Source organism: Microtus oregoni, unplaced genomic scaffold (assembly GCF_018167655.1).
Source record: "Microtus oregoni isolate MIOR12 unplaced genomic scaffold, Mior012 000175F_ref0000477, whole genome shotgun sequence".
NCBI lineage: Eukaryota > Metazoa > Chordata > Mammalia > Rodentia > Cricetidae > Microtus > Microtus oregoni.
This window is the reverse complement of record NW_024544831.1, coordinates 172,989-185,998: the sequence shown is the minus strand read 5'-3', so window position 1 is coordinate 185,998 and position 13,010 is coordinate 172,989. Positions and strand designations below refer to the sequence as shown.

At 37.2% G+C, this 13,010-nt stretch overlaps 1 protein-coding gene across 1 annotated transcript in view; it reads right to left on the bottom strand.

The window, feature by feature from the left end:
* LOC121445330 (serine/threonine-protein kinase WNK3) overlaps window positions 1–13,010 on the bottom strand; it is a 136,209-nt gene that overhangs the window by 89,182 nt on the left and 34,017 nt on the right. Inside the window, exons 3-4 of the mRNA XM_041647408.1 lie at window positions 2,903–3,075; window positions 910–1,130 (exon numbers count right to left, since the gene is read on the bottom strand). Of these exons, the coding sequence (XP_041503342.1) occupies window positions 910–1,130; window positions 2,903–3,075 (394 nt within the window). The remainder of the gene's footprint in view (window positions 1–909; window positions 1,131–2,902; window positions 3,076–13,010) is intronic.

Genomic DNA, 13,010 nt, shown 5'->3' with positions numbered 1-13,010 from the left:
TTTCAAGGCCATCTTGGTCTACAATAAAATCCGGTCCTAAGAAAAGAAAAGGCTAGGCACTATGATGCAAGCCTTTGATGCCTGCACTCAGTAGTCAGTGGCAGGAGGATCTCTGAATTTGCGGCCAGACTACTATGCATAGCAAGTTCCAGGTCAGCCAGAATTACTATATAATAAAGAGATCCTGTCTCCAAATAAAAAGATAACTAGATATAGATTAAATCTGATTTTATTTTGCATTTCTGTCTTTTTAATTCAAATTTGCATAAATTAATTTAGTAAATTTTTTTCTTTAAGTCTTCAAAATCTTTCAATAATCCTTAATAGATGAGGCTGGAGAGATAGTTCAGCTGTTAAGAGCACTTGTTGGGGTTCAGTTCCTAGAATCCACATGGTGGCTAAGGCTAACAACTGTCTGAAACTCCAACTCTGAGGGCTCCAGCACCATCTTCAGACCTCTGTGGGCACTGTATATGCAGACATACATGTAGGTAAAACACCCATACATGTAAAATAAAGATAAATTAAAAAATTAGTTCTTAATATATTCTATAAAATATACACACTAGGTATTGGAAATAAGTCAGTTTTCATATAACTGGTATTTCAAATCATATTCACAAATATTTCAAAGCAAATTAACGGTTGAATGTGCTGTCTGGGTCCTAAAATCCGAAGACTGGAGTGTTCAAGGTCATATATTACATAGCAAATTTGAGGCCTGCCCAGGTTACAGAAGATCCTGTCTTAATTTTAAAAAAATAGTGTGTGTGTAACAAAAACAAAACCTTAAAAAACAGGCAGTGCTCAAAATTTTGCCCAAAACTGTAGCTAACTCATCAGCTTTATTCCAGTCCTATACAACTGACAAATCTAACACCCAGCAGGAAACTGTAAAATATTAGTCACCAATGACACTCTTAGCAAATGATGTGCGCATTAAGGTTGCAAGTCCCAGATCACCAATCTTCACAGATCCAGTGGGTCCTGTGATAAAAATGTTGTCACACTTCAGATCCCGGTGAATAATAGGAGGGGTCCTTGTGTGCAAGAACTGCAATCCTTTTAAAATTTGTCTGCACCAACTTCTTAAGACCTTTGGCTTCATGACTTTAAATCGTTTTAAGTACCTATTCAAAGAAACAAAGATCATGTGTAAACAAACATTCCCAGATTAGTCTATAAGTACCACTATAAGTATGCTGCTCTGCTTATTTACTTACTATGAATACTACCACTGAATAATTTTTAAGGTTGATTTTTTTTGTTTTTACTTATGTATTTGTTAATGTGCACACAAGCGTACATGCCTGTGGGGGTCAGAATAGAGCAATGGCCCACCTAGGGCCTAAAGTTAGACAATTTTGAGTTGTCCAATGTGGAGACCAGGACCTGATCTCTGACCTCTGGAAGAGCAGCAGGTACTCTTAACCAATAAGCCATCTCTCCAGCCCCCTGAATTATCTTCTATTGTTTGCTGTAGCAAAAAAAAAAAAAAAAAACCCAAAAAACAACAACAAAAAAAACCCCACAACCCTACTTAAACCCTCGTTCTCATCTTTCAGTGACCTGACCTACAGTTACTTTACGGGACACTTAAGTTTACCATCCCACCTCACCTCACATTACATTAAAAAAAAATGGTATGACTTATGCCAAAAGATACTCTACAAAGTCTAGTACTTTTAATTCAAAATAAGAACCATACTAGAATGAGGTTGTGGGATGAAAACACCACTGTAAAAAGAAAGCCCTTCTCTATGTGTAAATAATTACTTATATATTCACTGGAGGGCATGGCTACATAAAATTTTACTGTAAAATGTTAGGAAAAATGGCTGGGTGGTGGTGGCAGACGCCTTTAATCCCAGCACTTGGATCTCTGTGAGTTCGAGACCAGCCTGGTCTACAGGAGCTAGTTCCAGGACAGGCTCCAAAGCCACAGAGAAACCCTGTCTCAAAAAAGCAAAAAAAAAAAAAAATCAAATTGTAACTTTAAATAATAAAGTTGAAAATATACAACTGATTATACAATCAATTCATACCAAATAAAAAGTTGGTTACAAACAAAAAAACAGTAGTTATTCCTTGCAAGATGTATAAATTGGGCCAAACCCTTAGCAAGTCATTATCTTTTAAAATGCAATCATAATTTATAATAATTTTTAACTCAAATTTTATGATATATCTAAAACATTAACTTTTGTGGGGTTTTTAAGATTTATTTATTTTACGTGTATGAGGGCTTGCCTGCATGCATGTATGTTTTCTAAGTGCGTACTAGGCACTCACTGATGTCAGAAGAGGTCACTAGATTCCCTGGTTATAAGCCATCACAATGATGCTAGGAGGCTCTGCAAGAGTAACAAGAGCTCTTAACTTATGAGACATCTCTCTACCCCACTTTTTGGGTTTTTAAGGCATGGTCTCATGTAGCTCAAGCTGATCATGAATTCATCATGTAGCCAGGAATAACCATCAACTCCTGATCCTCCTATCTCTATCACACTACACAGTGCTAAGATTAAAGGTGGTGCCACTGTTCCTAGTTGTATGTGTGCAGGGGATTGAATCCATGGTTTAATGCATACTAGGCAAGCACTTAATCAATTGAACTTCATCTCCAGGTCCCCAAACATTAACTTTTCAGCACTGCATAGTCTAACAAACTTCATTAATATCTTGATTTTTCAATCAATCTGAAATAGATTCTACAAGTTCTTTTTTATTGTTATAGTTACTAGGGATGGAACCAAGCCCTTGTATATACTAAGTAAATGCTATTTCACTGAGCTATAGCCCCAGCCCCTCTACAAATTCTTAAGTTAGAAAGCTTATAAATAATTTTTATGACTTCTTAAAATGATTTCCATCTCAATAGGTACTATCAGAGTCAACTTACGTCTTTAAGGTTCCTGATGTCATTAGTTCAGTCACTAACACAATACATTTCTTTCCTTTTAATATAGACTCCCAGGAATCATAAAATCGAACTATATTGGGATGCTGGAGGCCTTTCAACATCTCTGCTTCTTCTTTGAACCGTTGCTGCTCAGCTTTAGTTAATTTGCGGTCCTAAAGTGGAAGAACGAGTTCCAAATTAATAACACAGAAATTTCCATGCACATTTTTCTTTTCTATTTTCTTTCTTTCTTTTTTTTTTTTTTTTTTTTTGGTTTTTCGAGACAGGGTTTCTCTGTAGCCAGCCTAGTCTACAGAGCAAGTTCCAGGACAGCAGGGCTATTAAACAGAGAAACCCTGTCTCAAAAAAACAAACAAAGCAACAACAACAACAAAAAAAAAGTTCAAGCTCTTACTGGAGCCAAAAACCTGTGACTAAACATCTCACAGATTCTAGAAGAGAACATGCAAAATGAACGTAATATGAAACCAGCTTCTAGTGACTGTTATACCCATAGATTAGTATATCTCTCAACCGTCATCAAAGAATTTCTTTTAGCAGTAGATGGTGATTAACACAGATACCTACAACTGACCAACATGCAGACAAGAGATTACAAAGTGTTAAATCCCAAATGGGACATCTATATCACACCCTGCTCCTCTTAAAGATCAGGGATCAAAACCAGGTGCCTTTAATCCCAGCACTCGGGAGGTAGAGACAGGTGGATCTCTGTGAGTTTGAGGCCAGCCTGGACTACAGAGCGAGTTCCAGGACAGGCTCCAAAGCTACAGAGAAACCCTGTCTCAAAATCCAAAAAAAAAGGAAGAAAAAATCAAAAGAAAGAAAGAAAGAAAGAAAGAAAGAAAGAAAGAAAGAAAGAAAGAAAGAAAGAAAGAAAGAAAGAAAGAAAGCTAGCTCACTCAGGGGTCATTGCAGAAGATGGCAGAAAGATTGTAAGATGTTGAGGGTGACTACTACAAAAGAGTGTTTCTAGGATAACAGGGAAGCTGCATATATGAACTCACAGCAGCTGTGACAGCATGCACAACTGTATAAACTCAAGTCAGACACAGTCGGTATTCTTAGCTATCATAGTAGGTACATTGAAGACATCAGATTATGGCTTTAATTTTAATTAATAATCAACAACCCAATTAAAATAAAGATTTGAAGAGAGATTCAGGGGATATAACTCAGATATTATAGAAAAAATGAAATGGGGCCCTTGGTGTGATTCCCAGCATTGACAAAAAGAACTGAACATGTTTCACCAAGTAACATATATATAGTTCAACTTGGTTGGTTGGTTTTGTTTGTTTTGGTGTTCTCATTACATGGGGCAGGCTGGACAGAAACCTGCCTGTCTCAGCCTCTGAGTACTAGGATTAAAGGGATTCACTATAGTATCTGGAAACATCCTATGACATCACCCTTAGGCTTATCACTGTTGAAAGGAAGTGTATTGTTTGTTTGCTTGTTTGTAATAAGACAAGGTCTCATGTAGCCAGGATGACACTGAACAACTGAGCAGAGGCAAATGGATCTATGAGTTTGAGGCCAGTCTGGTCTACGTATGAGTTCCAGGCCAGCAAGGGCTACTAGAAAGTAGAACTGGTTATCAAAAGTTAGGGAGGGTGAGAAATTGAGAATAATCATTTAATATGTACAAAGTTTATATCTGAGATGATGAAAACTTTCTAGAGATGGATAGTGTAAGTAATTATAAATCAGTTTGACTATACTTGATGTCACTAAATTCAACAATTAAAATTGAATTTTATGCATATTATGCTACAATAAAAAATCTTCAGGGCTGGTGAGACAGCTCGGTGTGTAAAAGAGCTTGTTGTGCAAGCCTGATGACCTTTTGATCTCTAGAACACATGGCAGGACAATCAGTTCCCAAAAGTTGTCCTCTGACCTCCATATGCATGCTATGGTGTATGTTAATTCCTCTCTTCCTCTCCCTCATACACACACAAATAATGATAAAAAAAATTGAAATAATTTTTAAAAAGTGTTCAAAAAACCCTTTGTATGGTGGTGCAAACCTATTATGGAAGCGGGGATGATGGAGGAAGGTCATTGGTTAATTAAATAAAGAAACTGCTTGCCCTGATAGGTTAGAACATAGGTGGGTGGAGTAAACAGAACAGAATGCTGGGAGGAAGAGGAAGTGAGCTCAGAGACGCCATGTTCCCCTCTCCCGGGCAGACGCCATAGCTCTGCTCTCTGAGGCAGATGCATGAAGCTCAGACCCAGGAGGACGTAGGCTAGAATCTTTCCCGGTAAGACTGGTGCTACACAGTTTATTAGAGATGGGTTGATCGGGATATCAGAATTTGCCAGTTAGGGCTAGAGCTAATGGGCCAAGCAGTGTTTAACAGAATACAGTGTCCGTGTAATTATTTCGGGGCATAAGCTAGCCAGGCGGCCAAGGTGCTGGGGACGCAGCCCCGCCGCTCCTATTACTACACGGGGAGGCTGGACAGGTTAATCAGGAGTTCAAGGCCAACCTGGGCTACATAAAACCCAATCTCAAAAAAAAAAAATCAAAAACCGTTAAGGGACTTAACAAAAGCAAGGAATACTAAGGATAGAAAATAACAAAAACAAGTAAAATACTAGGTTTTCCTATCTTTCCTAATATGATTAATATGTCCTAAATGGTTCTGCAATTAGCTAGCATTCATACCTGGAAGATCAGATCACACTAAAGAACAATTAATATATTTTAAGCCTTCTGATTAACATTGTAGAACATAAGTATTTCTTGTGACAAACTCAATTACTCTACTTAATAATTCACCTCTAAATATCAAAGGTAATTACAACTAGGGGTAAACAACTTTATAAAACTTTATAGCTGCTGCCTCAGACATACTGCTAGAGAAAAAGTCCACTAAAAAGGCAGGGTCAGTACCTTTAAATTTCTACTTCTGATTCAGGGGACAGAAAATGTGGTAAACTAGCACCAAACTCAAAGGGAAGTACTTTAGTAGAGATTTCAGCTACTACTGTAATCCTCCTTTGATCATACAGAGACACACAGACACTAGGTAATGATTTTGATAGAATAAACCACCTGTCATTAATAACGAGAGTTTTTGGTGCAAGAAAGGCAAACTAGAGAGTAGTAATAGCTAACAGAGCACAGAGCCATTAAAATGCTAATCTAAAGGCTCGTTATGGTGCTACATGCCAGTAATCCCAGTGCTGAGAAGGCTTAGGCAAAAGAACACTAAATTCTGAGGTCAGCCGAAGGTAATGGGGAGATTCTATCTTAAAAAATAATCTAGTCTATGGAAATGAGCCATAAATATTGCTGTTCCAAAGTTAGATCATAAAAAAACAATAAGCATAAAGTTTTAGTGTCATACTTGCTAATTTATATGGATAGTAAATAGATGAAAATTCAAATCAAACAAAATTCAACTACTCCACAGTACATTAAAAAGAATATTATCTTTTTTATAAATGTTAGCTAAATATTTAATCAATTTTAATATGTAGAATAGTAAAAATATACATAAAACCTTTTCTGAGATCTAGACTAACAGCAACATGATTAATCACCATAAGTATTTTATTCAACATAAGGAACATATATTTAAGAGGGAGTGACTGAACTAAGACTGCTTCCAGGGCACCCTGCTCTAGCAGAGCTACCTAGGGAAGTGCTTTCCCAGGTGCAGCCTGAAGGCACACAGAGTTTACTGAAGCTGTTGTCCCAGTAGGATCTTGGCATTATCTACATGGTGTATCTACTTGGCTTTGTAGGCATACAAAAATTGAAATGTTGGGGAGGCCTTGGCTCCAAAAGCTGCTGATGCCAGGAAACTCATAGCAGTGTCAGGTGTTCTGCTCATGAAGTTGTGAAGGTGAAGCCTATATTTCAATAGGAACTGGAGATGTGAGAGGCAAACAGAGCCCACTAACAGGCTATGAATGCTACAAGCTACTGAGTTAAGTCAGAGTTCCCAAGCCTGTTAGAACCCAGATGAAGCAACCATGAGCCCTGGATATCAGACAGAGAATTACAGGGTTTGGTGTTTGCCTTACTAGGTTTTGGTCTTGCATTGGTCTGATCTTTGTTATATTTCTTTAAGAATCAGAATTCTCTTTAGAAACTGGAATGTTTGACATGTGACACTGTATGGTAGAACTATATAATTTGTATTTTTTTACTTTGCAGATCATAGTTAAGAGACTGATTTGAGTCTCGAAAGAGACTATATCATTTGGGTTTGTTTGTTTGTTTTGTTGTTTTTTTTTTGTTTGTTTTGTTGGGGGCTTTTCAAGACACAGTTTCTCTGTACCTTTGGAGCCTGTCCTAGAACTCTCTTTGTAGACCAGGCTAGGCTCGAACTCAGAGATCCACCTGCCTCTGCCTCCCAAGTGCTAGGATAAAGTTATATGCCACCATTGCCTGGCTACTTTTGGGGCTTTTTTTTTTTGACAATGTTAGAACTGTCAAGATTTTGGTGACTGTTAGCAAGGGACTAAACATATTTTACATTATTAAATATGACATGTTTGAAGTATTGTGGTTTAAAAGTGATGTGTTTGGGTATCAAATTGACAAGAGAGGAATTACAATAGTCAATTTTGATTTTACGGTTGATCAGATTAAACACACACTGATATCAATAAACACACCTCTGTATATGCCTGTAAAGGGTGATTATAAAGAAAATGAGCTGAGCAAGTTAAGACCTAACCTGGATGTGGATACATTATCCAATTGGCTAGAGTGCAGACCAGATAAAAAGAGAAAAAAAGAGAAAGCCACCTGAGGATCACTCATTCCTCTGTTCTCTGCTTCCCAAGCTGCCTTCCAGCATCAATCAGGAACTGGACCCACAGCCATGCCTTCCTCATCCCAGTGAACTATATATGCCATGAGTCACATCCAAAATTAGGAACATTTTTTTCTGAAAGGTAAACTATGATCTTATAATCTCACTATAATCTCACTCTCTTAATGTAAATATCAACAATGATCTTCAAAACCAGATCAGGCTACATGGATCTATTCCTTCAAATGTGAAAGAAATAACAATGATATTAAAGTTATATAAAATAACTTGTTCAGGTAACAATATATAGTACAGGCTGGGCGATGGTGGCGCACGCCTTTAATCCCAGCACTCGGGAGGCAGAGGCAGGCGGACCTCTGTGAATTCGAGACCAGCCTGGTGTACAGAGCTAGTTCCAGGACAGGCTCCAAAGCCACAGAGAAACCCTGTCTCGAAAAACCAAAAAAAAAAAAAAAAAAAAAAAAAAGAATATATAGTACAAAGGTTTCAAAATACTACCTATCTACAAAGTCTCCTATCATTGCTTTTTTTTTTAGTTTTTCTGCAGCATAGGTTGGCCACTTCCTAAGTGATGAGATTAAAGGCACTACTACTACTATGTCCAGCTCAATGAACGTTCCTGAACAAGAACTTCTTCAGCATTTTACCACTACTGCTTATTATACTCAAGCATGTCCTAAGCTTTACAAGCATTATTTCTGTGTTTCTTTCTTAAGATGAGTAGTAGACCCTCATTTTCCATCGTGTTGCTATTTTATCTTCTTTTTCCCTTCAATGCTGAAAATTAAATCCAAAAACTTGAATATATGAGGCAAGTCCTCTAGTACCATACTCAGACTACACTCAAACCCTAATATTTATTTTTTATACATCTAAAATATTATTTGCATTTTTCTTTAATAAAAAAGTTTTTTTTAGCAGATTCAATGCAATGCTCAGCAAAATTCTTCAAAGACCTCGAAAGAATGGTACTCAACTTCATATGAAAAAGCAAAAACCCAGCATAACCAAAACAATCCTGTACAATAAAAGAACTTCTGGAGGCATCACAATCCCTGACTTCAAACTCTATTACAGAGCTACAGTACTGAAAACAGCCTGGCATTGGTTTAAGAACAGACAGGAGGACCAATGGAACTGAATAGAAGACCCGGATATCAATCCACACTCCTTTGAACACCTGATTTTTGACAAAGAAGCAAAAAATATCAAATGGAAAAAAGAAAGCATATTTAACAAATGGTGCTGGCATAACTGGATATCAACATGTAGAAGAATGATAATAGACCCATATCTATCACCATACACAAAACTCAAGTCCAAATGGATCAAAGACCTCAACATAAAGCCAGCCACACTGAACCTTATAGAAGAGAAAGTGGGAAGTACATTTGAACACATTGGCACAGGAGACCACTTCCTAAATATAACCCCAGCAGCACAGACACTGAGAGAAACAATTAATAAATAGGACCTCCTGAAACTGAAAGGCTTCTGTAAAGCAAAGGACACGGTCAACAAGACAAAATGACAACAGCCTACAGGATGGGAAAAGATCTTCACTAACCCCACATCAGACAGAGGTCTGATCTCCAAAATATACAAAGAACTCAAGAAATTGGACACCACAAGATCACATAATCCAATAAAAAAAAAATGGAGTACAGACCTAAAAAGAGAACTCATCAACAGATGAATCTAAAATGGCTGAAAGACAGTTAAGGAAATGTTCAATATCCTTAGTCAACAGAGAAATGCAAATCAAAACAACTCTGAGATTTCATCTTACACCTGTAAGAATGGCCAAGATCAAAAACACTGATGACTTCTGCTGGAGAGGTTGTGGGGAAAAGGGAACATGTCTGCATTGCTGGTGGGAATACAAACTTGCAGAATCCCTTTGGATGTCAGTATGGCGATTTCTCACAAAATTAAGAAACAGCCTTACTCAAGACCCAGTAATACCACTTTTGGGTATACATCCAAAGGATGCTCAATCGTGTCACAAGGACATATGCTCAACTATGTTCATAGCAGCTTTGTTTGTCATAGCCAGAACCTGGAAACAACCTAAATGCCCCTCGATTGAAGAATGGATAAGGAAAATGTGGTCCATTCACACAGTGGAGTACTATACAGCAGGAAAAAACAACAGCTTGAATTTTGCAGGAAAATGGAGCTAGAAAACATTATTTTGAGTGAGGTAACCCAGACACAGAAAAGCAATTATCACATGTACTCATTCATATGGTTTTAAACACAAAGCAAAGAAAATTAGCCGACAAGCCGCAATTCCAGAGAATTTAGACAACAATGAGGACACTAAGAGAGACTTACATAGATATAATCTACATGGGAAGTAGAAAGTATAAAAAGACAAGATCTCCTGAGTAAATTGGGTGCACGGGGACCTTCGGGGGGTATTGAAGTGGGGAAGGGAGAGATAGGGAGGGGAGCAGAGAATAATGTAGGGCTCGATAAATATCAATAAAAAAAATTTTAAAACAAGAGGGAAAAAACATGCAAAAAAAGTACTTAACATAAAAGAGGGCTGGGAAGCCTGATAAGGAGGTGAGCACTTGTGGTCTTGAAGTTTCAATTACTTAGAATGATAGCATAGGAGTCACTTGAGCCCAGGAATTTGAGGCTAGCCTAGGTAACTTTGTGAGAAATCACCTAAAAGTAAGAAAGAGGAGGCAGAGATTTAGACCTCTAAGCCCTTCTTAAGAGTGGGTGGAGCTCTTATTCTTCATCAAATAAGCTTTTTGTTTGTTTGTTTTTGTTTTTTGATGCAGGCTTTCTCTGTGTAATAGCCCTAGCTGTCCTGGAACTCGCTCTGTAGACCAGGCTGGCCTCGAACTCACAGAGATCCGCCTGCCTCTGCCTCCTGAGTGCTGTGATTAAAGATGTACACCACCACCGTGCAGTAAAAATAACTTATGTTTTGCATCAGATGGAGATGATTACAGAAAGCAGGAACTTGTCAAAATACAGAGAACAACTGACTTTGGGGTGCCCAGTCCCAGTTACTACATCTATAACATAACACTGAAGGCTCAGAGAACAGCACAGAGGGGCAGAAAAGGATTGTAAAAGCCGGAGAACTAGGAAGGTTCTAGTCTTCTATATATGACAGGGAGACTACACCCTTGAAATCTCAACAATATGGATTCCTAAACAAGACCTGAACAATGGTAACACAACTTGGCATGCTAAGTTTAAAGATAATAATATATATGCATATAAACAATACAAATGGATTTAGAAGATTACATTTATATATTTATATGTGTAGTAATATAAATAAGAGGGCATGAATTTGAAAGGGAGGGAGGAAATGGGAGGGGTTGGATGAAGGGGAAAAACATGTAATTACATTTCTTTTGTTTTTTTCAAGACAGGGTTTCTTTATGTAGCACTGAACTCCCTCTGTAGACCAGGCTGGCCTTGAATTCAAAGAGATCCTCCTGCCTCTCCCTCCCAAGTGCTGAGATTAAAGGCTTGCACCATCACTGCCCAAGTATCATAATTTTGACACATGTACATAAAACTATAAATGATGGAATACACTCTTTGACCAGGTTACTTAATGTGCGTAAACCTCAGATCTGCTATCTGGAAATAATAATCTTTACCTCATATAACTGTTGCCGAAATTAAATAAAAAAGTAAGATTTTTTTTCTTTTTTACAGGACTTCTGGAAGAACAGCCAGTGCTCTTAACCAGAGCCATCTCTCCTAAAATAGTAAGAATTTATACAAGTGTTCAATTAAATTTTAATTTTATGATAAATGCAAAGTATATAATCCCATTGTTACTAACTATACTAAAACACCTCAACTACAAATTCCTCTATAGTTAAATTTTCAGAAACTTAACAGCATAGTGAGGAAAGACCACACAAAGCTAAGAGATAGTGGCAATTGATAAACATAGAAGAAAAATAGGAAATAGAAACTTGCTATTTGAGGCAGGAGGATCAAAAGTTCAAGGCCAGCTTGGGCCAGCAAGTTCCAGATCAATCTCACAAAAAAGAAACAAACCCAGAATGCCATAATTACACTGTAGATTACCTATGTAAACACACCAGAGAGCACCAAAAATTAGTGATTTAAATTCTTAGCGTACTTTTTACAGTGTCAAAGTACATACTCCAAAGATACATACTAATCTAAAAAGAAAAAAGAATAACTTTATAGTAAGAATAATCTGGCAGATAATACTGTAGTCAAGAGGTCAAAATTACACTACCATTAATATGTAGCAACACCATGTATCCCCTGCTATCACAGACTGAGTTATCACTTTTGTGGTAATCTTGCCAAAAATGTGGAGTTTAGCTAGCCAACCACGGTAATGCATGTTGTTAATACTAGCATTTAATAAACAAAAGGATTTTATAATTGTGGTTAATATGGTTTACTTAATGAGTTCTTGGTCTTTGAAGACTATACAGTGAGACCTCATCTCTGAAAGAAAAAGAGAAGAGGGGAAGGGAGAAACTGTTAGTACCCTTTCAAGGAATAACTTAAAGAGGAGGGAGAACATGTAAGTAAACACAGTATAGAAACGTGAATATGATCATAGAACTGAAAAGAGGAGTTTTTGTGGGGAAACTGAGATACTCTGGTTAAGTTCAATATTTTAGTTTATAATATATCTTTGTAACTTGAAAATCACCTGAAAATAAATGCAGAAAGAAAAATGATGTAGTAAGAGAGTAGTACTTCTGGTTTTTTCTACTTCTAACCTCTCATTTCCTTTGAACAAACCCATATTTAACAACCCTTTCATCTTTTGCTAACGCTAATCTCCAAGGCTTCTTCCTATACTGACTATAAACTCCTAATATAAGATTTATGAAATCTGGCTATGTCTGCTTTTTGTGTCTAGAGCACATAGTATAAGTCTGGCACATTGCAAGGAGTGTATTTGTTGAGAAACCAAAAAAATAATGACAACTGTATTAGCTTGTATTAATTTATCACTATACTAACAAATTAGCATAAACTTAGTGGATCAAAATACAGACATATTATCTTGAGGAAATGAGAATCAGAAATCTATGGTGAATCACACTAGATTAGAATTCAGACAAGAGCACTGTTTCTTCTGGGGACCCTAGGCAACTGTTTAATTCCTTGCCTTTTCCAGCTTTCTAGACTATCTGCATCCTTTGACTTGGTGACCCAAGTCCTGTAACAGCATCACTCCAAACTCTGCCTCGATTCTTAGATCTTTCTCAAATGATTGCCAACTTACCTGTCTCCTTACAAACACTGGT